Genomic DNA, 26,861 nt, shown 5'->3' with positions numbered 1-26,861 from the left:
AAGGCACGTTCATCGAGAATCTTTTGCCCCCCACAGTAATCAAAGACCAAAAAATTTCAGCTGAAAACATTTTAAGTTATAAAATGTTTTACAATAAAACAATTAAATGAGCCTTCATGTCAAATTATTTGCTTTTCGCATCTTCTTAGTTAGATATTATGCTTTTATATGACATCATCAATTCATGTATATTTTTTCAGAGATAGTTTTTTTTTTTTTTTGGGTATCAGGATCTGGATACGATATGACACCATGATTCTGTACCAAAAAAAATTGACTCTTTTATTTCTTCTGTAGTTTGTACTTCAAATCTAATGAAAATATAAGGGTCCAACTTGAGCTCCGTCAAGAATCAAACGAGTGAAGTGGGTCACCAACAATTAACGCAATGGTCCCTAGCTCATACTTTTCTATTCTAGTTTTTTAATTTTATATATAAGAAGGGAAAATCTCTATAAGAAAAACTTTTTCATAAAAAATGTTTAAAGAATTACTATTTCCACACCAAAAATTTGTTATTTCACACCATTTTTCACATGAATTCCAGAGTGTTTGGAATTTGGATAGGCTTAATTTGTTTTAACTCATTGGCTTATTTGCTGTATTTTTCGACCTCACTTAAAGCAAATAAATTTGAGAAATCAATATATATTTCTCTGCCAAAGGCCTTATAGTTGAATTGGTACCTTCCATGCACAAAGTGCTTGGAGGTCTAGAGGGGAAAGGGTTCGACCTGCGGAATTAGCAGCATGTTGTAATTATCTCTAATATATATATTTCTCTATACAGTTCAGATTGGGGGTATGCAACGAATTCGCCAAAACCGATTTGACCTAACCCAACCTACCGAGTTGGATCCCTTTTTAAGGGTTGGTGGGTTGGGTTGGATCATGAATTTTTTTTACAGTGAGTCGGGTTGAGTTTAGGTCATGAGATTTATAAACTCATCTGAATTGACTTGATTCACCTATATTTAATATATATTTAAATTTAAACATATATATTAAAAAATTTATTATATAATTTTGTTATTTATTTTTTCCTATCTTCCTAAATAAAACTCAAACCCTAATTTTTTTTCTCATATATTTTGTGTCTGTTTGGCGTTATGATTATTTGGTTATAAATCTGCTATTACATGTGGTGGTATTCTAATGCTCAATTTAATAATAATAATAATAATAATAATAATAATAATAATAATAATAGTAATTAAAAAAAATTGTCTAATCCATGGGTCCAACCTAATCCATGTGGGTTGAGTTGAACCCTTGTAATGAGTTTGGATTAGGTTTGATTTTTTTTAATCCATCATGGTAGGTTGAATTGAAAAGACTTCTCAACCCGACCCGACCCAACCCATACACACCCCTAGTTCAAGTGCATTAATAGTATAATGTTATAATTAAAAAGCATATAAAAAATTCATTAATTAGTAAATGTTATAAAACTTATGAAGTTGGCTCTAATAAAATCAATGAAAGAATTAATATCTTTATATAATTAACAGTAAGCTTCTTCAGCAAAAAAATAATAATAATAATAATAACAGTAAGCCTCTTCGGAACAACATTTTGAAATTCTTTTTTATCTTTAAGAGGACTTGTAACAGATTAGTTAAAGCCTCCTTTAGTTAAAAATTAATAATAATAATAATAATAATAATAATAATAATAATAATAAACTTCTTAAAAATCTCGTGCATCAATCTCAATAATTTATTCTCAAAAGGTAACAAATGAACAGTGTGTTCATTACACTTATTGAGCATTACTAATGAACAAACTAAATTCAACAAATTTTAAAATCCTCTCTCTCTCTCTCTCTCTCTCTCTCTCTCTCAGCCAGCAGTGATGGCTTTGTTATTTGGACCAAAAATGGGTAGAAAAATAGGTAATGATGGGAAAAAGAAAAAATATTATTTAAATAAACTAGAGAAATAAATATTAAGTCTAATAATGTAGATTTATGTTTTTTAAAATACCAAATGTGAGATTTTTATATCAAATTTAACAAAAATTACATAATGTTAATGCGAACGCTTTAATAGTATAGTGATACATCACGACCAAATACCATGTCAGCTGAAGCAAGAATCAAGAATTAAACAGCTATAAACAGTAAAAAGTAAAAGAATTATGAATTCCACACAACACAATGAAAGCAATAATAAAACAAAATGATGCGATCCGCACGGAAACCAAATATATATATATATAATCAAAGTCAAAGTTGAGTGAGCTTTAAAAAAAAGTAATACCTGGTACACAATATATTTGATGGAGGGTCACTTTTTGATTTAAAGTTTCTAACTTTAGGTAGTTGCCTGCATATCTAACTTTAAATCTTTAAACCAAAATTTTTATAGAAAGTTTCACAATTATCAAGAACAGACTGTTGATGATAGATGATAAAGTGATGTCAAAGATAAACTTAAATAAAAATCAACAAAACTTACCAATTTCATTATGAAAAATATTTCTCTCCCATCACTTATATGTGAATTTGAAAATCTAACAATTGGATTGCATACTCTTATTATATCTTACATGCATGCAAAATTTTAAAAATATTAAAAATCAATTGCTATGTCATCAATTAAATATTTAAATTTAAAGTTTTTGTGGTCTAAAATTATGCGTGAAAAATAAATTTATTGGTTATTGAATAGCAAATAACATCAATTTTGAATAAAATTTGACATGTATGTCAAAAACATAAATTATTATTAAAAAAATAAAGTTCAATTTTCAATAAAGTTCAATAGTTAAATTTTCAAAATTCAAGTACAATGAAAAGATATATAAAAAGTATGATAAGTTTTTCTCTAAACTAGTTTGAAAAATAAAAAGAAAAAGAAAAAAATCTTGTTCTTTAAATAATTATTAAAAAAATTACAAATTAATGTGTCATTTACCATCTCTCAATTTAAATAAAGAAAGAAAATTATAAACTCAGCCGAGTGAGCACAAACTAGCCTGAGTTGGATGGTTTACACCAAAAGTCTTGGGTTTTATAAGGTAATTAAGTCTTACTAGATTACCAACATAAGTAGTCTCATTAAACAATTGGATGGCTTAGGTGCCAATTCATTGAACTACCAGTCCGACCGCTAGGCCAATTAAGTCGGTCTTGGTTAATTAATTAGTATGAAATCAATCTTCTGATACTGAGCATTAAAATAAAAAAAACACCCACACAAACTGACACACCAATAGGCCCTTAACTATACTAGAAGTTTGGCTCCATCTATATATTGACATGTAAACTATCTTGTTGCTAGCTACCTGCAGATCCAATGAGAGACAATAAAACAAAGTAGGAATGCAAATGGCGGTGTGCTTACAAGTTATTAAATTATTCCCTCCATTATTGGCCACAGTTCTCCCTCAGCCAAATCTTTCATTTTCTGACTGACCCAGTTTTTTTTTTTTTTTTTTTTTTAATGTCTCGTCCATCGAAATCCGTTTGCAAATAGGGTTATTATTAGCTATTAAAATGACTATAAGTTATGGTTTAATTAAAGCTTGGGTAGTGTACTTTCTTCAAGTTGCGTGAGTGATGAAGTACAATGCAAGTGGCTTTTTTTGTCACCGTCAATGAGGCCCCATTAGAAGCTCGTAGGGGCGAAATACTAAGAGAATTGGAATATATATATTACTATGTTACCATATAACTTTAATATATGTTATTTTTTACTCTTATTTTTGGTGAATTATGTGTGTGAGGTCATGGATTTTAGAATTTGGCCAAGAGCATGTGGTTTTGGCCGAGAAGCATGGGTGGTCCAAGTCCGAGGAGTACTATCTCCTTGGATAAAGCTAAACGCAAATTTGGTATAGATCCTAACGATTAAGGATGACCTTTCAAGAAGTTCTAATGATAGCAATGAGCATCATGAACGTACGAGAGGGATAAGGACTCAAAAATATCTAAGGGAAAGCTGCTACCACCGCATTAATGAGGAAGTGACCTATGAACAATATTATGGCAGCCTTACAGCCACCCCAGAAGACTTTTAGAGGGGGCTGATGGGACAAGTATCAGCATAAACCATCAAATGTCCACATGTAGTCCACGTGTAGGGTAAAGATGAAGGGAGAGATGTAATATAAATAAAGGTAGAGATTCCAGAGAAGGGGGGGATGAAAAAAGGAGAAGAGAAAGCAATGTAGCAATCTCAACAACTCCTGTAACCATTGTCATCCAATATATACTAGAATAGAGCCCCTCTGGACTATGCCGAGGACAAACTATCTCGCACAAACCAGGTTCAATTTTTGTTGGCTCATCATCCAAAATCATATTAACTGTTATCCATATACTAAATCCTAGCTCTTTGACTCATTCTCTACAAATTTATTGTACTTGATTCACTGCATCAAGATCCCTTACATTTTGGGCTTGGTTTGAAAATCGTGTCCCTACAATATGATTTGTCAATATATCATGACTAATGTTATCTCTTGATTTTGTAAACTTCTCTCTTTCTCTTTCTCTTTATCTTTTTCTTTTTTCGTTAATTGGATTTTGTGATTATATATAATAGAATTTAAGAAGTGATGAAAGGAGAATCCAAAAGTGCTGTTTAGAAACACTTTTGTGCTATGTTTGTAGGATTTAAATTTGGTTCAATTTTGTTGTTTTATTTTCTAGAAAAAAGCTTTGATTATGATGATAATTTTTTCCTTTGGATAGAAAAAGGAAAAATATTAAAACTTAATTAGAAACTGAATTATATATATATCATGTTACACCTAGTGTAATTGTTACATCATTCAATAACTTGTTATTGAATTAATATTTTGCAAATCCAACCGTTGAATTCTATGTTCTATATGTTTTTAATATGCATGCCAATTTTCATATCAATCGAATGTTATTTACCATTTAATCCACATACTTATCTTTTATATATTATATTAAACAATAAAAACTTGAATTTTAACAATTGATTGATGACACGACTATAAATTTTTGATCACTTTGAAATTTTGTAAGCATGGAGAATATACAAAAATAATGTAATCTAACGGTGAATTTGTCAATATTCGCATCTAATTAAAAAATATTAAGTAGTGTAACATTGCTTAAATGAACTCAACCATTTATATGTGTGTGTGTGTGTGTGGCGGGCAAAAATAGGTCAAACTTGCTTTTTTTCCTCACACAATTAATTTGTAGAGGTGGGATGCCAATCAACCCTTGATACTCTTATTCAAATGAACTGAGTTGACTAAAAATAAATAGATTAACATTAAGTATGAGTCGTGAGACTTGGTTAAAGATAGTCCTAGGTGGCGTATATTTTGTTCCTCAAGTTTAGTCCAAGATACTGATTACACTTGTTCTTGGATGACAATCGCAATTTTTCTATATCTCTCCGCTCTCAGATGTTTTCATCCCCCTTTCTCATAGGCCTCTTTGCCTTATATAGTCTCCTAGTTTGTTTCTTAGCCTTCCACTTGGAGGGCTAGGGTTCATTTCCCTTGATACTTGTCTTATCACGAGTTCACTAGAAAGTTTTTATACCAGGCTATGAGCTGTGACGATATTGTTTAGGGGTTATTTCCACATTAATGCGTCCAACTAAGTGGGTTCAGAGTATTGAATGCAAAGGTCATGGATGCTTTATCTACATTCTTCTCTTTCTTGCTTGATGACAAATCTTCCTCTTCTTCCTCGGTTTATGCCCGATGGACTTTAGAATTGGTCATCAACCCTTCCAAGGGCTCGGAGTCCTCGGATATTGTAGTCTCCCCTATGCTTGTGATGAGTTATTTATATTTTTCTCGATGGCTTGTTGTCAGTGCCTTCCGAAGCCTGTTCTACTGACATTGGACTTCTCACTTGCCCCTATTTTATGTATATATATATATATATATATATATATCAAAGAAATTAACCTACTAATTAATATCATGAGGAATCAATTACAACATCAAAGATAAATGTTGAGAGCAACTGCACGCATGCTTTTAGTCAGCGCATATTTATCCCCAAAAAAACAGTCAGTGCATTTGGCACACTTGCTGAGTTTTCTACAGGGAGTGAATAGTGTATAATTCAAAGTGTCTCAAATCCTCAATGCAAACCAATTCCAACCCCCTTACGTCGCTTACAAGTCACACACACTTCTTAATAAGGGGATGTGACTTGTAAGTTCACAACTTCATGACATCAATAAAGATATATAATAAATACATTCTAGGCATTTAAAATTTTATATATATTGGGTCTGTTTGGATAGAACTTATTGCTGAAAATTGAAAACACTGTAGTAAAATAATTTTAAAATGTGTAAATAGTACCGCGAGACTCATTTTTAATGAAAAAGTGGCTGAAAGGTAAACTTTGTGGATCCGTGAACAGTGCACGAATGCACTGTTCACGGAAGACTTGGTCAACAAGTGCGGCTGGGAAGAAAGAAAAAAAAAAAAAAAAAAAACTGAAGGCTGGACGTGGACGTGTACGCTGGATCCAAACACATTCATTGTTTGCCGAAAAAAAGATATGATAAATACATTATGGTCCCCTGCCTCTTGTTTTTCAATAAAATTTATCCTGACTTACCAAAAAAAAAAATTATTGTTTACAATTAAATTAAATATAATAATAAAAAAATATTATGGGGTTGGTATTTTGATTTGTGGGATAATCAACGGTGTCTTAATGGGAACAGTACTGCGACAGATCAGACATTATACTCCAAAACCTAAAATTTCAAAGGACATAATATGCATGAAACATATATAACTGCAGGGCAAATATGATAATTTGCCTTATACTTTATAACTTTATATTAGTTTTTCGTTTGAAAACGGTTCTTTTGAATCTTGAATAATCGCCTACCCAAAAAAAAAAAAAAACGGGTTGTTTGTATTGGCTACAAGAAAATGAGCAATAAAGTAAATTTTTTTTTTTTTTTTAATAATCATATGTAATAAGCAATTAACTTTAAAAAGCAATGTCCTTTGTATCTTTCTTGGTGGGAAAATGTTTCGCATGATTTTAGAATCAAATTCATCATGATTCCAAAATTTTCAAAGCATGGATGGGATCCAACCCCACATGTCAGAGTTTCAAGAATCCATCCAATTTTGATTTCACAATTTCAGTCATAAAATTAAAAATTTAAAAAAAAAAAAAAAAGTGTACAAGTGAAAGGCTTTCTCTGACTCTCTGTCCAGTGTGCTTATAAAAGCACTCTGGCTGCAGACAACTTTTTCATTACTCCTCGTCCTTTTCTTGATTAATTCTGGATCGAAACCCAAGGAAATGGGTTTCCTCCTATTCTTCCAAGCACTGCTTCTCTTTGTATTGCAGATTTTGTTTTCCAACCAAGCAAGAGCTGAAGATTTAATTTCCCCCAGTAATGCTACAAATTTCAATGCCAGAAAACTTGCAGGTAAATGCAATTTGTTTCGTGGACAATGGGTCTACGATGCTTCATACCCTCTCTACTCGCCCTCTAGCTGCCCCTTCATAGATGCACAATTCGACTGCCAAAAGTATGGCCGCCCTGATAACTCATACCTCAAATACAGATGGCAACCTTTCTCTTGTGCCATACCCAGGTACCCCTTTTAGCCATTTTCAGATTTCACACTTCAAATACACTTTTATTTTTTTATTTTATAGTATGCATATCTATAAAGTTGGGCTTAAGGTTTTGTTGCATATGGTATGATTAAGTAACACACGCATATGAGTTTCTATATTTGGGTAATTGAGTGTTAAATTGGCTCAACAGGTTTAATGGGTTATATTTCTTGGAGAAGTGGAGAGGCAAGAAGATTATGTTTGTGGGAGACTCGTTGAGTTTGAATCAGTTTCAATCTTTAACGTGTATGATTCACGCATCGGTGCCAAAGTCTAAGACCACATTCATAAGGAAAGATGGGCTGTCTTCAGTGACATTTGATGTAAGGTTTCTGGCTTTTTGCTTAAACATTTTCTTGTTTTTATTTATTTATTTATTTATTTTTTTGGGGTTGAATTAGCACAGCAATCATAGTTATGATAGTGCACTGCATGCATTTCCTTTCCCTTTTCTCTCAACCTTTTGTCAAAGGTAAAGTTGTTCTTTCGACACTAATTAAAATTTTCTTTTCCCAGTCCAATTTTGCCACTACAAAGAAAATTTGAATTAAAATACTGTTTTATGCCAACATATATGAGTGGTTGTACACAGTTCAGTTCATTCAGTTTTGCTTTAAATTGAAGTGTGCGTTTGGAGAAATTATTCATTCATACACAGCTACACGCCTACACTCACTCACATGAAGCATGGGTCAAAATTTATTATTATTATTTTGACTATATAGAGGAACATCTGGCAGGCCAAGATTTTCAAATTGTTTATTTGACAATTAAGGTCCTTTTTTCACTATACTAGGAATATATTAATATTATAGTGTTGTGGGGGAGGAGAGTAAAAACTCATTTCATAAAAATCTTACATGTTTGTCTGTGAGTGTGTTTGTCTATGAGCGAGTGTTGGAGTTTTAGCATTAAAAGAGGGAGCGTGATTGGTGGTACCCCGTTTAACTTTTGCCGGAGACATGTCAGGTCGTTATTTGCATTGGTAATAAATGATTGAACGTTAAACCAGACAAACTTCACTTTCACCGCTTCTACTCTCTTTTTTTTTTCTTTTTTCTTTTTTTAAATAAAAGACGGCGAAATACCGTTAATTATAACTGCCAGGGCAAGTTAAAAAAATAAAAAATTGTATAAACAAATTATTTTTTAAGTAAACAATAATACTTATTAGAATACAAAAAGAGTAATATTTGTGTTTTAAATCGGATTTAAAATACATTATTTAATCAGAGTATAAATACAAAAGAATTAAAGCCTAGTCCTTTTGTAGTTGTAGACTTAATTTATAAATAAGGGACACTAATAACAAATTAAATGGTATTTAAATAGTAAACCATGCACATGACAATTTTCATTAATAAATAGTAAACTAGCCCTTTTAGTACTTCTCATTGCCCAAGTTTCGGCTTGGTTTTTGTTTGTACTAGTATTTCTCAAATTGACTTGTTAAGAGTAATTACTAATTATAGCAAAAAAATTTCTCCTTCCTTAAACAAAAAATTATTATTAAAATTTTTGTAATTTAACTAATTAGTATTTCTGATATTTTTAAGATTTAAATTCATTATTCTCATTATAACTATTGAAATTTAAAATTTTATTATTATTATTATTATTGTTATTGTTATTATTATTATTATTATGTTCCTAAAATTTCGAAATAAGTATGCCTTTATCAACATTATCATCGTTTATGTCACAATTATTGATCATCTTTGGTGATCTAGTACTTTGCCATCCAGCTACACATGTAAAGTATCAGTCATAGGCGGGTCAAATGGTGGCTAAATTAAGACACTGTTCTAGTCTAGACTTCTATATATATTAGTATTATTATTAGAGAGAGACCATAGTCTATATCATCAACTCGTCATAGACAGCTGTTATATTGCTTTTAGCATTATAAATCTATTCTAGGTTAACAAACGAGAGAAGACAGCTTTAACGACCCTACATAAAGTTATAAACAAGCTGTTAGTATTAGTTTTTCTATTATAATTGAGTTATGTTAATGTATACCCTTAAAGCAATTATTGATAAATTATATCGGTAGAATTTTAACATTATTTTCATAAAAAATATCAAAAAATTATTTATTTTATTATATTCTTATAAAATATTTCTAAAAATAGTTCATAGATTAATACTTTTAAGTCATCTATTAACATTTTTCTATGTAATTTTATTGGGTTTTTTTAAAAAAATTTTTTTTATGGGTTTTAGGGGCTGAGGAAGTGTTTGTTGGTTTAGGAATATAAAATTGTTCAAACTTTTTTCACACCCGAAAAACCTCATCCAAATCAACAAGAAAGCATTTCAACAAAACTCATCCAAATGCAAACCTTAATCGTGGTTGGTGGCTTTTTTCGCAACTAACTTTTTTGTACATGCGTGCCTTAGTTTTCAAGGTAAAATAAAAAATAAAAAATAAAAAAGTAGCCTCATAAAAGGACCACATCGTGGTAAGGACCACTTGTGGCATTAAATCAATTGAGTTCTCTGCTTATACGGCTTTTCTTCAACGTAGCTAATTTGGCAACTTTTCTGATAAGATCAGTTGAACTATCTAAACCTGGCACTAACTAAAGCACACTTAACACTTTATGGATCGAGCTGAGAAAGTCGCTCTCACAGTCACAAGTAGAAAATAACTCTTCTTCGTACTGTCCCAAGTATCAATCAGAATTTTAGAAGTCTTATTTCTATTTCTTTTAGGACAAACTTTTAACATTAGAAAATTGTAATTGCCTCTTTTTCACGTTACATATTTCATTGTTTTTGTTATGTTCCCTTTTTTTTTTTTCCTTAGATTGGTAAATGAGATTATGGAGTTTTTTTTTTCTTTGTAATTTTTTTATTCAGTTTTAATACTTTTATGCTTTTAAATAAAAATATATTGAAATTTTCCAATTTATATAAATAATAATAATTTTTTAAATGTATAGAGAAATCACATGACGTTATTAAACGCTTAATGAGGTCCTATGCCTTAATATGCAAAAGACGACACGTGATTATGTGAACTCTTGAGCTTGAAATTGTTGAGTTTTACAATTTCGTAGTTTTTTTTTTTTTTTTGGTGTGTTCATAATTTGTCGAACAATGCATTGGAAATTTCATTATTTTCTCAAGAGAGATTATGCAAATTTTTTAAGTTGATGAAATAATGGAATATTTACATTTTCTGAGTGCAGGATTATGGAGTTAAAATACTGCTATTTCGCACACCATACCTAGTAGATCTTGATAATGAGAAGGTGGGACGAGTTTTGAAGCTTGATTCAATCAAGAATGGCAATGCATGGAAAGGCATGGACATGTTGATCTTTAACACATGGCATTGGTGGACCCACACAGGGAGAACCCAACCGTAAGATTAACCTCATCAATTTCTCATCAAAATTAATTTTTGTCATATATATATGGATACGGTTTGGAATTTTAGCTTAGAGATTCGATGATCATTGCTAATACATGTAACTTATTGCAGCTGGGATTATATGCAAGAGAAAAACAAATTGTACAAAGATATGAACCGTCTGATTGCCTATTATAAAGGGCTAACCACTTGGTCTAGATGGGTCAACCTAAATGTTGATGCTTCCAAAACCAAGGTTTTCTTCCTAGGGATTTCTCCCACCCATTACGAGTATGTAAACACTTCCTCAAGTTCACACTTTAATTGGTTTTAATTTAATTTATTTTACGTTCTCTGGCATTTTAATTATCTCGTGGGTTCTAATTAGTTAAAATAATAAATTATATGAGATTCAAATCTTGCTTACACAAAAAATCAATTAGTATCTTAACTTAATGATAAGAACATTATAATTACCTCTAGTGATGCCCATTATTTCATCACACTAATTGTGACTCTTTATCATTCATTACAGCATTGTGTAAGGCAAACTAACATCATAATGTATTAGTGCAATTTAATTTACTTGATTGATTGTTGTTGACATAATTAGGGGCAGGGATTGGAATGAACCATCAAAAACATGCTCAGGTGAGAAGCAACCATTCTTTGGTCTAAAGTACCCTGCAGGCACACCTTTAGCTTGGGCAGTTGTGAACAAAGTATTAATCAGAACTAAGAAGCCAGTCACTTTCCTAGATGTTACAAGACTCTCACAATATCGAAAAGATGCACACCCATCTGCCTATAGTGGTGAACATAGTGGCAATGACTGCAGCCATTGGTGTCTTCCGGGGCTGCCCGATACTTGGAATCAGGTCCTATATGCAGAGCTCTTTAGTTGAAGACAAAGTGGGCAATGGACATTTGAAATATAGGAGAAAACCATTGTTTTCAATTCTAGGAGTTCAATTTCCATTTTTATTGTTTAAGTGAGCAATAAGAGGGCTGATATTTCAATTAAATGTAAATGTGTAGATTTTGTGGCACAAAGTTGCCTTGAATTGTGAGCAATATATATATGCCCTTGCAAATTAAAAAGTTCATAGTTATCATTCACACCACATGCTACTAATTAGCAATTAGTAATTACCATGCACTGCTATAAATTGCCCACGAACTTATTACTTCCAAATCTCTCTCTTAAGGGCTAAGCTAAGATCATGATCCCTTCATTTAATTGTTTTTTTTTTTTTTCCTTTGAGAGAAGCAGTGACATAGAGACTCACATTGCAAACTTGAGCAACACAAGGCTTGAAAGATTACCTTTGCTATAATGAAGCTTAATCATCTTTAATGATTGTTTGTTGGATCTATGCGTGTTTTCCGAATTGAACAAGGAAACTTTTAGCTTTTAAGTGATTACTCCAACCAAAAGTAGTTAATAAAAAGTCTTGGAAAGGTTGTCATAATCATTTAAACCAGTTGGTTCAACCGAACTAATCACCTTGCGAGGAGGCCCTTTATGTCGAATATTGTCGATACATCACGGACTGGGCTGCACATATTTTGGGCTGCCTAAAATGTCCGAAGAGGGCATCTTAGGTCGATGTGGGGAATGCTATACAATTTTGACCCAATAAATTCAATACAGCCTTACTTTTCTTCTGGCCCAAAGGGGGAAAAAAAACCCCTCAATAAAACATTAAAACCTCCTTTCCTATGAAAATTAACCGTCAATAAAACATTAAAACCTCCTTTGCAAAGAGAGCATCACGACTTATCCTATAAAGTTCAAATCAAATATATTTTTGAGGATAACTTGCTCTTGTAGTCTTGGGTAAGATTTTGCCATTGCTTGCTAACGTTGATTTGAATAGTGTCGAGGGGAAGTTTAAGATGAATGGTGTACAAAAAGTTGAGCCTTCATGTGTCCAACTAGGGGTGTGCGCAGTTTGGTAGGCTCGGTTTTTTCTCAAATTTGTTACCAAACAGATAGGGATCAGTTTTCTCATAATTAAAACCGATGCATACCAATTAGGGTCAGTTTTCCAACCTATAGCGGTGTGGTTTGGTCGGCTCTATTAGACACTTACTATTCAGTATTCACCTTATCACCTTTATGGCTTTACCATTAAAAATAAAAAATACATTAAAAAAAAAGAGGGATTATGTTATTAATTTAATTGGACCGGTTAGATTGAGTTTACTCTTTTATTTATATGAGGTTTTGAGGTCTGTTATTAATAGGACCGGTTGTATTTTCATGGACTGTTTTGTATTTATATGAGGTTGAGGTTTGTAGTTTCTGGTGGGTCACCGCACTTAAATGGGAATGCTAAGGGTCTAATACCTTATCATGTTTACTATTCACCTTATCAACAAATTATGATATTGTAAAAATAAAGAACAACGTGTTTTCTCAAAAATCAAAGAACAAAGTTTGTAGCATATAAAATAACAAGAAACACGAAGTCACAAACCCAGGACACAAAGATAACAAGAAACACAAATTCATGTAAGGCAAACATTCACAAAGAAACACAAACCCAGGACAAACAATCTCAACAAGCACAAATAAATCACAGATCTTAAGTCCCAAGTCTCAACTACTCTTATGGCTTACTGGTGGTTCACCGCGGGCCCGCAGTGAGCCAGTGACTATGGGCACCTGCTGCTGCTGCAGAGGCCAGCTGAGCCGAGCGGGTGCGAGCTTAAACACCAGGTGTCAATCCGGCGAGAGGCAAGAGCGAGAAAAAGTTAAGTCGTATGAGAGAGAATAGTGTATTTATAGGTAGGGAAATCTGAAAACCTAGAACCAAACGATGCCGTTTTGTGCTTCTTCTTCTTCTTCTTCTTCTTTCTTTTATTTATTTTATATTAGTACCCAACACAACGACGTTTTAGTAAAAAAAAATTAAAATCCATACTCAGTAAAATGACGCCATATCCAAACGTTTGAAAAACCCACCACTGTTTAAATATATCGATTCGGTTCGACACCCATCGGTGAGGGATTTGTAGCTCCGATGACAGCACCGCACCGGCGTCAGATGTCCATTCGCATTCCAATCGTGGACATCGGTTCCATCAGTCGGTTGCAATGGTGGTGCGGGAAGGTCGGTGCCGGTCAGTCTTGTCAACTCCAGTAGAGGTTTGCACACTCCTATGTCCAACCAAATGGAATGATGATTTTTTTTTAAAAAAATTTGGTCAAGAAATTAACAAAAAAAAAAAAAAAAAAAACTATTTCATACACAGTATTATGTACATAATACATACTAGTTTCATCACACGCACTCCGTGAGATTGAGACTTGTTAAATATATTATCAGCAACACAATATGTTATACCATGTTGTATATGTTAGAGTGGATGCGGAAGGGGAAGTATAGAATAGGAATATCAAGAACACGAGGGTTACGTGATTCAACCTTGTCAGTCTACATCCACAGAGGAATCCCTTAAGAGCTACATCTTTATTGTATAAGAATGTAGTATAATAACCATGGGTTATAATGAACCCTAATATGAGTATATATAGGCAATTAAACCCTAGACTACTAGTACAATTAGGATTGGACTTGGGCCTATTAGATTGGGTTAATATCTCTAATATATCTCTAACACCCTCCCTCAAACTAGAGGCGGAAGCTCGATAAAGGTTTGAGGTTGGATAAATATGAGAAGATCCCTTGGAGATGCTTTGAAGAATGCCTTTGAAGAAACCACAATGAAGAATATGCCAATTGACCAATTTTTGAGCTTCAAATGAAGAAACGGGGTCCAAAATTGGAGTCTACACAACAAACTAAGCAAGATAGGTCCTTTCGAAGATTTTGACTTTTGGTCAAAGGTCAATGCAAAAAGTCAAAGTAAACAAAAGTCCAAGGTCAAAGTCAACGGATACATGGTCCGGGTCAGTTCCGGGTTTCTGGGTCGAGTCATGGATTAGGTAGCAGAGTCGCTACGTCATCCTATGACATGTCTTTAACGTGGACTAGGGCTTGCGTGGCTAATGATGTGGCATGTTAACGTGGAGTGATGACGTCATTCGACGACGTCAAATGACATAAGCAAATGTTGGTCGACGTGTGGAAGGTGCATGTGATGTCATCGGCACATGGAGGAGAACCCAGAAACCTAGGCAGCTCGTGTTAGTGAGATAGGCGGCCGAACTTCTTGAGTTTTGCAAATCGATAGGCTGCGAGGCCGATAGAGCGGTGCGTGTAACCTTAATCCTACCTGGGAGTTCAAGAATTTCAGTGGTGTGTGGGAGAGATGCCAAAGCCGTTGTCCACGCGTGGTTGTGCGTGCAGCTGCCGTTAGAGGCGGCGTTCCTAGGATTTTGTCGTTGGAGGTCGTGGAGCACGTCTGTGTTATTGGTTTCATTAGGCGATGCTTGGATGTGCACAAGTTTGAAAGGTAAGTCATCGTTTGGTTGGTTGTTGGATTTTGAACACAACACTGAGCCACAGTGGCTGCAAGATGTCATGGAGTCTAAATCCAGCAGACAGGCATGTGTGACTTCTGATAGTGGTGTGCACGTGAGAATCTCCTTTGCTTGCTAGAGATGTTTGTTTGATGCCAAGAACGAAGTTTGGCTCTAATACTATGTTGAATATATTACTAACAACGTGATGCGTTATACCTTATTGTTTATGCTAGAGTGGATGCAAAAGGAGAAGCATAGAATATGAATATCAAAAACACGAAGGTTATGTGGTTCAACCTTGTCGACCTACATCCACGAATGAATCCCTTAAAGGCTACATATTTATTGTATAAGAGTGTAGTACAATAACCATGTGTTACAATAAACCCTAACATGAGTATATATAGGTGATTAAACCCTACACTACTATTACAAGTAGGATTGAGCTTGGGCCTATTACATTGGTTTAATATGTCTAATATATCTCTAACAAGACTCTTGAGTTTAATATAATTTTTCAATTTGAATTTATTTATTGTTAGTAAGGTTAAAGAGATTTTTAAGAAACTAAAATTTAGGTTTTGAATGGAGTAAATTGCTGGGTTTAGTGTGTGCTAGCTTTTAGGAAAAACGTATAGTGATATATATATATATATATATATATATATATATATATATATATATATATAAAGTATGCTAATTTTTAGAAAAAAAGTTTCTCTAGTAGTTTTTTTTTTTAATTTTGTTGAAATACAATTTTATCCCCATTTTTTATTTTTTTAAGGATAATGATTATCTAATTAGATTAGTGATATTTTTCACATTTTTTGAATCCGTAACTAACTTTTCGAAATCCTCTTAATAGATTGAGATACTAATAAAAATAAAAATAGAAAAAGAGAAAACATGACTTGAAATCACTTATTTGAAGTTCGAAATTATAATAGAATTGGAATATATAAAATAAATAGTGCTGAAACAAATGTTTGATGAGGCCACTCTTTTCGTTGCCTATATATATATATATATATATTTTTTTTTTTCTTTTCTTTTCTGTAATAAATCATCATGAATACTATTTTCCTTCGGCTATTTTTTGTTTGATTATGTCTCCGAATTATTAAAATCCAAAGAAAACAAAAACAAAACGGAAGAAATTCGCATAACTTTCAAAGGCCATTGATTATCTATGGCCCAATTAAAAAGGCCCATGCACTATGCAATCCGACAATCCCAAACAAAGATTGGATCTATGGATTGATTGTCTTTGTCCTAGCCAAGGCTTGTCATGAATGGACCAGTTTACCCCAGCCCAATGAACTACATGTGGCACCTCTTTTGATCTCCACGTGGCATACATCTAGATAAGTCCTCCTCCTCCAACCCTAATCTGAACTCTCAACCATGCTAAACGTGTGTACTTGCCTCGATGCACACCTGCTGACTCAATTCCTCAGACTCAACCACGTTGCAACAGCCCACACACCACATGTCTACTCCATGCAAACACGTCCATGCCCACCTCTTCAAAAACCGCCATAGCCTCTTGCTTTTAAAAAGCATTCTCTACCTCCGTCATTTCCAAATTCAAATCTACAATCAACGTAAACATAGAATATTACCTGAGAAAAAAAAAATTACAATACAATGGCTTCGGAGCAAACTCGCAGAGACAACACCATCAGCGAGGAGATAGAAATTCACATAAAGAAAGATACGGTGCCAAAGATTACGAGCCACTTTGAGTCTTTGGCGGGGCAAGCAAAAGAATCAGACAATATAGAAACTCATGTGGAGGGTGCTAAAGATGAGAGGGGTAGTACTGCAAAAGCTATAGAAGATGTAGGTGGAGCTACCCATGAACTGGCTTGCCAGTTTGAATCTCTTGCGGATAAAGTGAAGAATGAGAAAGAAAGTTACCAGGAGAATGAGAAAGAGAAGAATGCTGATGAAGCAAGGGGTAGGAATATGGTTGCAGTCAAAGAGGTTGAAGCTAGGGAAGGTCAAGGAGGAGGGCAAAGAGGGCTTTATACTGTGGGAAAGTTTGAAGTAATTGTCAAGGACGAGAAGGGTGCAGAGGAAGCTAAAGGGAGAGAAGGTGAAGCTGGAAAAAGGGATCGAAGCAAGGAAAAGGCTGAAGAGAAGAGAGGAGTCACAGAGGCGAGAAGCAAAGAAGAGTGTCATGAAGAGAGAAGAGGAGGCGCAGAGATGAGAAGCAGAGAAGAGGGATATGAGCTAGGAGGAGACACGGAGATCAGAACCAAAGAAGAGTGTCGTGAGAATAGAGGTGATATAGAAGAGGGTCAAGAGAAAAAGGAACAACCTTCTCTAGAAGAGATTGCCAGATTCAGTGCAACGGCGCAGCAAAATTCTATGGAGGCGTTAAGGGCCGCGGAGGAGAGGTATGAGAGGGCAAAAGAATCTTTAAGCCAGGGAGTGAGTGCTACATCTGAGTATGCAAAAGAGAAGGCTGCACAAGCAAAGGACACAGTCGTCAATACAGGTCGCACTGCAACTGAGTTAGCGGCAGAGAAGGCTGCCCAAGCAAAGGATACAGTCCTCAATACAGGCCGCACTGCAACTGCGTTAGCGGGAGAGAAGGGTGCACAAGCAAAGGACACAGTTGTTAATACAGGTCGCACTGCAACTGAATTAGCTGCAGAGAAGGCTGCACAAGCTAAGGACACAGTCATCAAAACAGGTCGCACAGCAACTGAGTTAGCGGCAGAGAAGGCTGCACAAGCAAAGGACACCATTGCAGAGAAAGGTGCACAAGCAAAGGACATTGTTGTCAATACAGATCGCACTGCAACCGAGTTAGCAGCTGAGAAGGGTGCTCGATCAAAGGATACTGTAGCAGAGAAGGGAGCACAAGCAAAGGACACCGTGCTAAATACAAGTCTGGCTGTGAAAGACACTGCAGCAGAAAAGGGTGCACAAGCGAAGGACACCATCGTAGAGTGTACAAGCGAAGGACACCATTGCAGAGAAGGTTGAACAAGTAAAGGACACCGTCCTAAATACAGCTTGGGCTTCAACCGGGTGTGCCACAGAGAAGGGAGCGCAAGCAAAGGACACCGTGCTAAACACAAGTTTGGCCGTGAAAGACACTGCAGCAGAGAAGGGTGCACAAGCTAAGGATACTATCGCAGAAAAAACTAGCATTGTGAAAGACACTGCAACAGAGAATGGTGCACAAGCAAAGGACATAATCTTAGAGAAAAGTGAGGTTGTGAAAGAACTGCAGTTGAGAAAGGTGCACAAGTAAAGGACACAATTGTAAGCACTGCGAAGACAGCTGCGGATTATACAGCATTGACCACAGAGAAAGCAAAGGACTATGCCTTACATAAGGCAGCAGAAGCGAAAGACACGGTTGTGCATGCAGGGGAGACCACTGGCCATTATGTTGAAGAGAAAGCTGTTGGTGCAAAAGATGTCACTTTGGAAACTGGCAAGGTTGCAATTGATTATGCTGGGAAAACAGCTGTGGAAGCAAAGGACAGAGCAGCTGTGGCAGGGTAGACGGCCGCGCATTACTCGTGTGAGAAAGCTGTGGAGGGAACCAAAATGGCAGCCAGAGCTGTTAAAGGAGCGGCAGAGTATACAGGTCATGTAGCTAAAGAGCTTGCAGTCAAGCCAATGTCTGCTGCTGAGGATGTTGTTATATCGACAGGAGAGAGTGCAAAATAGTATACAGCTCGGAAGAAAGAAGAAGCTGAAAGAGAATTGGAGGCTATAAGATCAGCCGAAAGAAAGGTTTGTGTGTACCAATATTATATCTTTTCTGTTGCATAGCCCTTCAATTATGTGATTTTTTGAACATCAAATTCTACATGTTTACCTTCACAGCTTCACAACACTAATTTGATGCTATGTGCAAAACTAGATCACTAATTTAGTGTTGCTACAAGTGGGTATATATTTATTTAGAACTGCCAAAGATTTTAGCATTAATTGTATAAATGCATAAATGGATTATGAAAACATGTAGCAGGGTAAGAAGAGTATTGGCAATAATTTAAATCGAATTTAGTAGCAGAAGACAACATTTGGCTACTGAGGAAGATTTTTGTGAATAATTACTGAAGCATTCGTTGGTTTGTTGTAGTTCACTATCCATAGTGTACAAATAAACAATATTTTCCAGTTTTTGTGGTCCTTTCATATTTAATCAAATACTCAGCAGTCCGCACCCAGAAGGAGATTCAGAAAATGCATATTCAAGGAGGAAAAAAAATACTACATTTTAGAGTAAATTGTTTAAATTTTCATCATGTTTTCCATCTAAGTGCCTTTGTGGTGATCTAAAAAATTCATTCAACCAATTATTTTTCAGCCACCTATGGTTGATACTAAACGTTGAGTTTGTTGCTTACCAGGGAGAAGATTACAATTGGGATTCGCAAATTCAAGAAACAAAAATAGAAGAGAAGGTGGAAAAATAGGCCAAACCGTCCGAGAAGGTCATCCAGGAAACCTTTCAGGGAACCCAAGAACATGGAAAAGGAGGAGAGGAGGATGGGTTCCCGGAGCCATTGGAGAAACAATAGTTGAGATTGCTCAGCAAACAAAACAGCTTGTTATTGGGCAAGACCATGATGGAACAGAGGAGAGGGGTGCCTACAAGTCTGGCTCAACTACCTATGGCAAGAAAGAACAATAAGCATGAAGAGGGGGATGAAAGTCAAAATAAGTAATTAAATTCATGTTTTGATGTTTGAATGTTGATGTATAGAGATGGGAGGAGTATTAGGTTATATATTGTAGGTATTTTGTGTATTTTTGAGTGTGAATAAATTCGAGTCCATACTGTGATTCAAAACCATGTTTTTGTTCTGGTTGTCTTGTGCAGTGCGTGTACCTCTGTATTTTTTTTTTTTTGGGTAAAAGAAGGAAATGCATTAAAAAAACCAAGGCAGAATAGAAGTCACAGGACACCGCCTGGTTAAGTACAAGCCATTACGATCTGAAATAAACACAAAGTCTACCTCTGTAATAATAAATGATTGATTATTTCTCATTTACTGAGACCCGAATTTGCAATGTTTTTGACATTCTTCAAACCCTACCTCAAAAAAAAAAAAAAAAGTACATATTATCAACCATAGCATCGGAATGGAACATAAAAAAGAACACAACAAAACATAGTTCTTTACCAACTTCCTGATACGTTACCTGAACATAAAGAACAAACCTTACTCTAGTTTGTTTAAGCTTTTGAATGCTTTTGGTTGTAGAAATGTACAACGACAAATTCGAAGTGTAATAAACATTCTTTGATTATCCAAGCACAATACAATACGTAAAAAACAGTATTTCCCTAACTTTGCACAAGCAATGTATATTATTAGGCTTCCCATTCATCACTGTTGTATCTCTGACTTCGCCCATGTAATTTTGTATGTATCTACGGGAGGTGTCCTACTCTATCAATGCGATTTTATTAACAAACTCTTATACAAACTGACCACTTTAATAATTTTCCAGTAATCAACTCACTTTGTAAGAGCTTAGAAATAAATCCGCCGCTCTGTTAATTTCTCTAATAAAATAAACAAAGGAAAGATTAAATCAAAGTCACATAGATTTCTCCAAAGTATGCACTAGTACTAAACTTAACTTCCCAGTATGGCACAGGTTGAAAATATTTTTATGTCATTGTTATGACACTAGTTACTCCCATTTTGCCCAGGTTGCCTATTTTTGTTCAAGCTTATGAAAAAAAAATATTGAATTCCCATCATGGCACAATTGCGGCTTTTTCGTGCCCGACCTAAGAGTCCTCTTGATAAAAAGAAGACGATCATCATTACTTATACTCTGCTCTAAACCTCATGTAAATCTTTTTCCAAGAACATCGAATTTTGATTATACATTTATTTAAAAAGTATGTAGTATGTACACTCAATGTAGGGATGAAAAATTTTAACCACCCCACCCGACATTGCTTTGCCCCGCGCAAGTTTTCTCACCTTGCAAAGATGGCAGGGTATGAATGGATCAAGATTTTTTTTTTCCCCGTGCCTAAAAGGGGCAAGAATGAGTTTAGGCTTTTTTTACCCAGCCCCGCTCTACTCTATTAGTATTAAAGATTTAGTTTGTATTAGTAAGTATTTAAAAGCATTGATATTAAAACTTTTTGTTTTATTGTGTATTGTCTAATTAAAAACTTTAGATAATATTATTTAGTCCTTACTAAATATTAGTTTGATATGATATAATAAATTTAATTTATTAACGAAACAAGCTTTATAAAAAAAAATTGTAATAAGTTTGGGGCAAGGTGTGAGAGATTAACAGGAAGTAAAGTTTTGCAAAATAAACAGACTCCTACGAAGTCCCAAAGAATGAAGATGAGGCAAAGTAATTTGCCTAGTCATACAGGGTGAGGCGGGGACAAAATCACGTGGGGTGGAGGAGAAGATCCAATAATTCGACTCCATCCCGCCCCTAAAAAAGAAAGGCTTTACTACGGATGATTGAGATTGCTTTCTACTTTTCTCTAGTCTACAGTCTAGGTTTTTTTTTTTTTTTTTTTTGATAACACTACTGTCTAGATGCATAACCAATGTTAAATCGGCCTTTAAATAAAGTAAGCCAAAATACAACCAGAAAAATCAATTGTGCTCAGGTGCAAAATAAGCAAACGTAGCAATTCAAAAGGACAAGTCACTAAAGATTCCCTTAAACAATGATCGAACGAGCACTAAGTTAACGTAAGCCCAGGCCATCATACCATATTGGAAAGATAATTAGGCCACACAAGTATTGAAAAGATAGCAAAGAAAGACAATAAAGTGTGAATTACGGATAAGTCAACAGTCTTTTGTCCCCTAGCAATCACACCACCTCACCATGTGTTTCACGTGTTAGTGGACCTACGATTTAATAAATATAATGAAGATTTTTTTGATGAACAATATAATGAAGATTTAGAGATGTAAATCTATCACACATGGATGTTGCCTGTGCCTTTAACCTTTCCAGTTTCTAGTGTACAGAAAGGTCCAAAGGACTTCTATCTTTTGCTGAGGGCCCTAAAAGCTTTTGTTTTTAGGAAAAAACTAAAAAGAAGGCTGTTTATTGCACATTGTGTGCAAATACATACTGCAAAAATACACAGCAAACGTGACCTAAAAACCATGTTTCAGAGTATTTTTGAGCAAAAATACTCTGAAAACAGACAACGTAACTTTAACAAGGGGTTATTTGATACTGTTATTTAAACAATAATTTACAATATTTAAACAACAATAACACTTTGACATATTTCTATTTCTACAACACTCAAACAAGTATTTCCACAACACTACAAACTAAACAACAACCATCTCTATTAAAACCATGTTTCCAATATATTTTTGCACACATTGTGTCATAAAACACAGCCCTTTTTATTCAATGACCCAAGACTTTAGAAGCCCATTTTGTAACAAAAAGTCTATTCCTACAGTAGATCCTTGGTAAACAGAGCGTTCATTCTTTGACTCATTCAATTCACTATTCATTTTTAAAAGGATTGAAAAACTAATTTGACTAATAAAACAATAACAAATAAATTTGTAGTAAACTCTACAACATTTCATCCATTTGCATTTAAAACATATCAATCAGTTTCAAGATTTTCCCTGAGAAGCCCTTCTTTCATTGCTGAAAGGAATCAGTTACAAAAATTCAGATGAGTCATGAACATGTTAAGATTTCAAATAAAACCAGAAATCAATCAGATGAGGATAGAGACAATCAAAGGCCATAACATCACTGATCACAATACTACCTTGCTTCCATTAGAAGGATTCAAATTCAACCCAAATCCAGTGAATTTATGCACAAGACGAGAGCTGGAAACACGTGGCACATCCATCTTGCTTCCAGCTTACAAAAAAACACTAGGCCTAAACCAAACACAGCAGAGCACTAAAAAAAGAAAAAATTAAAAACTAATAATTATTTCATTTTAAGAATTAAATTAACAAGGAATCTGAGAAGTAAACCACTCCATAACATGAATCGGGGCTTTGACCAACTCCAAAGCAAGCTCCACTATCACAGTCACGCACAAACAGCACGGGCATATACAGCTCAGCAACAATCTGCCCAATAATTACGTCCAAGTTCAGAAATTTTTTATACCCATTTCACCAAATTGCATCAAAATCACATCAAAATGAAGAAACTTTAGATATCTATCACATCATCAAAAGCATCTATGATAATCAAGAAATTTCAAATACCCAGAAGGCCAAATTGGATGGAATTTAAAAAAAAAAAAATTATATAGCAATGATAAATTTCAGATTTTTCATTTTAAAATACTGGTATACCGAGTACCGACACATCTGGATGACCATAACTGTAACAAGTTGGACCGAAATTTAAGGTGAGACAGACAGGGAATTAGTTATTCAGCAATCTGGTTTGGTTGCTACTTGGTACTACCACCAAATACGAAATCTATGATTAACAACCTTGGATCAAATTAAAATTTATAGAAAAATTATTATTTAAAAAAAAAAAAAAAAAAAAAAACCCAGAAGATACATAGAATTGGAAAAAGAGTGAAGTATACCCGACGATCCAGATGACGAGACCGACGATGGAGATGAGGAGTGCGAGAAACGCAAAGGGAAGGCCCAGTAGAAAGCCCAGTGGCCTGCACTCACCGTCTCCAGAGCACATTTTCTTTCGCTTTTTTTTTTTTTTTCTTTTTTGTTCTTGAATTTGCTTCTCCTTCTTCTTCTTCTTCTATGTACTAGAACTTCAGTGCCGTCTTGGTGTTTGTGAAAAATGACTCTGAGAGAGAGAGAGAGTTGATGATATATCGGTTTCGGTGTTTCCTTTTATCTGTTTGTTCTTACTTTTGATTTTAACGAGGGTATCAGTGTATTAACAGGGTTTTTTTTTTTAATTATTATTATTAACACAGGCTTAAGGGTTATTAATTATATTGAGGGCCGAGGGACACGTTGTTTTGTTTGGCTTTTTCTCAAAGCAATAAAGACGATAGGAAAAACAAGGAACCTTACCATGCGCATTCTAATAGACAAAGGCAAACTTTTATCCCAAAAAAAAAAAGAAAGATAAAGACTTTTTTTTTTTTTTTTGGGGAGAAGCTAAAGGCAAACATTTTAACCATATCTTCTATATATTAAATAAAAAATAAAAAAATATGGTCAAATTACAATTCAACAAAATTTAGAAATAAAAAATTATCCGAGAAACTTTTTTCCTAATAATTAGTGCACACTTTCTATTTAAATATATCTCATACAAAGTTTAATGCATTTTCCCCTAAAAATCAACACACGCTAAACTAGCAGTTTAATCATTTTTAAAATCTTAAATTTTTATTTCTTAAAAATTCCTTCAGGTATTACCTTACTAACAATAGATTTTTTTTTTTTTTTGAAAAGCAATAATAGACAAATCTAAATTGAAAAATTATGACATTAAACCAAAAAAGAAAAAAAAAAGAAGCATCATTGCACGTGTGAAGTGCATATGATAAGGCTAGAAAATTCAAAGAATTTATACTTGTTCTTAAAGCATTAACTATAATTAATAAATAAATAAAAACACGATACTTATAAATAAATAAATAAAAGCACAAACTATAAAATTCAGAAAAAAAAAAAAGTATTTTATTTTTTATTTTTTGAGAAAAGGGATATTGCCATATTCAAGTCCAACCCAAGATAGTTTGAGGCCTAAGGTGAAAATTTTAAAGGGACTTTTTTATATCTAAATATAACTTAAATTATATTTATTTTATTTTTATATTATAATTTATTTTATTTCAAATTGATTATTAATTCTTACTAATTAATAAGTTGAATTCATCCAAAGTGAGCTAATGATACTTATTATGTATGTTTTACAAACTCACGAGTTATCAATAAATAAAAGTTATTCAAAACATTTATTTATTATATTGTTTGATCAGTTTGTAAGTTTTTTATCATATAATTTGTATTAGTTTTAGCATTTTTCATTCACTTAATGGTGAATTGGTGATTGTGATGTATTTCTATTAATTCATAATTTTTTTTTGTGTATGAAGAAGATGCTAAAGTATTACAAATTTTACTATAAAAAAACTTACAAACTAATGTGGCATTTCAAGAAATGCATAAACGAATATAGAATTATTTATTGTGATCGGACATATCAATTTATAAGACCTATATAATAAATAAATAAAAATGTGCAAGTTACACACTCTTTTTTTAATTAGAAGTATAAAAAATTTACTGACCCCATTTTAATTTGGGGGGCTTTCTATGTTAGGGCCTTAGGCCATTGCCTAAAAGGCCTAGGTCTAGGGCCGCACCTGCTATATTATGAGGTATAAACTCAAAATACTATTAAAATATATATTTATTTGAAATATTTATTTCATAATAATACTTTTATATTAGGGAATGAAAATTATGGAAAACACTCAAATACATGATGTATACATAAAAGCTCTCCAAAGGAATTAAAAAAAAAAAAATTACACTCCAATTTAAAGATACAATCAATAAAATTTACAATTTTTTTGTATGTTACTACATCTAAGAGTGGGAAACAACTAGTGTAAAGATCTATAGAGATGAAGAATTAAGAGGTGTTTGGAAAACTATGAAACTAGTTCAATTTTAATATAAGCTAAACCAAGCCACTTGAAAGAATCAGAATCCTAACATTGTGTTATGACTAGGGTCGATCAATATAGTTTGAGATCCATGGCAATAAATTTACAATGAATCTTTTATATTTAAATACTAATTAAATAAATTTATTTGATATTAACTCTACATTACCCACATTGCCAAACACCGTCTTAATGGGACCATATACCAAGCAAAGGACTTACGACTTGGGAGTAAATCCACAACTCTCCTAGGCATCACTTAATGACCCCCCAAAAATTGAGACCAGGAAAGACCACAATTATTGTGGCAAAACACAATTTAATAATAAATTATCAACATTCTCACCATTACATTTGCAAATTAAATCAACAAAATCTACTTTCATGATTAGGTTATCACCAATTAAAAACTTCCCCCTGTTTTACTGGACACATGATATATATGCCACATTTTTTAAAACCTTACTAAACTGAATGCTATTCTAAGGGTAAAAAAAAATTAAAAAAATCAAAACAAAACACACTCACCGTTAAACCCTCGTTAAGAATAGGAGCTCACATCAAATTTATCAGTATTATTCAGCCTCCATCCCAATTATTGAAGTGTTCATACAAATCTAATCCTCCATGAACATATCAACTACAATGGTTTGGAAACAGTTCTTTCAAAGTATAATATCAAAGTCTCTTCACTCATCATTTATCTTTGATTAAATAATAAATGTAACGTGCAAATCACTCCGAGCCTACCCTAGTACTCTTCCATAGACTATAACCACTGGCTTTTCCTAATAATCCTTGTAGTCCATTGACCCTAAAGTTTC

General features: G+C 33.8%; 3 protein-coding genes across 3 annotated transcripts; 2 read left to right on the top strand and 1 right to left on the bottom strand.

The window, feature by feature from the left end:
* Nucleotides 1-6,978: 6,978 nt before the first annotated feature.
* LOC142641500 (protein trichome birefringence-like 39) lies at nucleotides 6,979-12,064 on the top strand. Its single transcript, XM_075815935.1, has 5 exons — nucleotides 6,979-7,577; nucleotides 7,754-7,925; nucleotides 10,800-10,975; nucleotides 11,096-11,254; nucleotides 11,577-12,064. Exons 1-5 carry the CDS (start codon nucleotides 7,279-7,281, stop codon nucleotides 11,866-11,868), a joined length of 1,098 nt encoding a protein of 365 aa, XP_075672050.1. The 5' UTR covers nucleotides 6,979-7,278; the 3' UTR covers nucleotides 11,869-12,064.
* A 4,744-nt stretch (nucleotides 12,065-16,808) lies between these two features.
* On the top strand, nucleotides 16,809-20,223 carry LOC142638040 (uncharacterized). Its single transcript, XM_075812029.1, is given in 5 exon segments — nucleotides 16,809-18,394; nucleotides 18,396-18,634; nucleotides 18,637-19,157; nucleotides 19,781-19,925; nucleotides 19,928-20,223. Coding segments are annotated over 5 exon segments (2,391 nt in total). The 5' UTR covers nucleotides 16,809-17,045; the 3' UTR covers nucleotides 20,065-20,223.
* A 2,940-nt stretch (nucleotides 20,224-23,163) lies between these two features.
* Nucleotides 23,164-24,216, bottom strand: LOC142638446 (signaling peptide TAXIMIN 1). Its single transcript, XM_075812482.1, has 2 exons — nucleotides 23,971-24,216; nucleotides 23,164-23,494 (listed from the first exon to the last, which is right to left on the bottom strand). The coding sequence occupies exons 1-2, from the start codon at nucleotides 24,078-24,080 to the stop codon at nucleotides 23,371-23,373; spliced, it is 234 nt and encodes a 77-aa protein (XP_075668597.1). The 5' UTR covers nucleotides 24,081-24,216; the 3' UTR covers nucleotides 23,164-23,370.
* Nucleotides 24,217-26,861: the final 2,645 nt, after the last annotated feature.

This window comes from Castanea sativa, chromosome 6 (genome assembly GCF_040712315.1).
Source record: "Castanea sativa cultivar Marrone di Chiusa Pesio chromosome 6, ASM4071231v1".
Classification (NCBI taxonomy): Eukaryota; Viridiplantae; Streptophyta; class Magnoliopsida; order Fagales; family Fagaceae; genus Castanea; species Castanea sativa.
Note: the sequence above shows the minus strand (reverse complement) of the source record. Positions and strands in the feature narration are given on the sequence as shown.

What these genes read in the sequence shown, in the direction of transcription:
- LOC142641500 (XM_075815935.1), top strand. Translation starts at nt 7,279, where the DNA reads ATGGGTTTCCTCCTATTCTTCCAAGCACTGCTTCTCTTTGTATTGCAG. An exon ending in TGTCTTCAGTGACATTTGAT is followed by an intron (nt 7,926 to 10,799) that starts GTAAGGTTTCTG and finishes TTCTGAGTGCAG; the next exon opens with GATTATGGAGTTAAAATACT. An exon ending in ATTTCTCCCACCCATTACGA is followed by an intron (nt 11,255 to 11,576) that starts GTATGTAAACAC and finishes TGACATAATTAG; the next exon opens with GGGCAGGGATTGGAATGAAC.
- LOC142638446 (XM_075812482.1), bottom strand. Translation starts at nt 24,080, where the DNA reads ATGTGCTCTGGAGACGGTGAGTGCAGGCCACTGGGCTTTCTACTGGGC. An exon ending in CTCGTCATCTGGATCGTCGG is followed by an intron (nt 23,495 to 23,970) that starts GTATACTTCACT and finishes ATTATTGGGCAG; the next exon opens with ATTGTTGCTGAGCTGTATAT.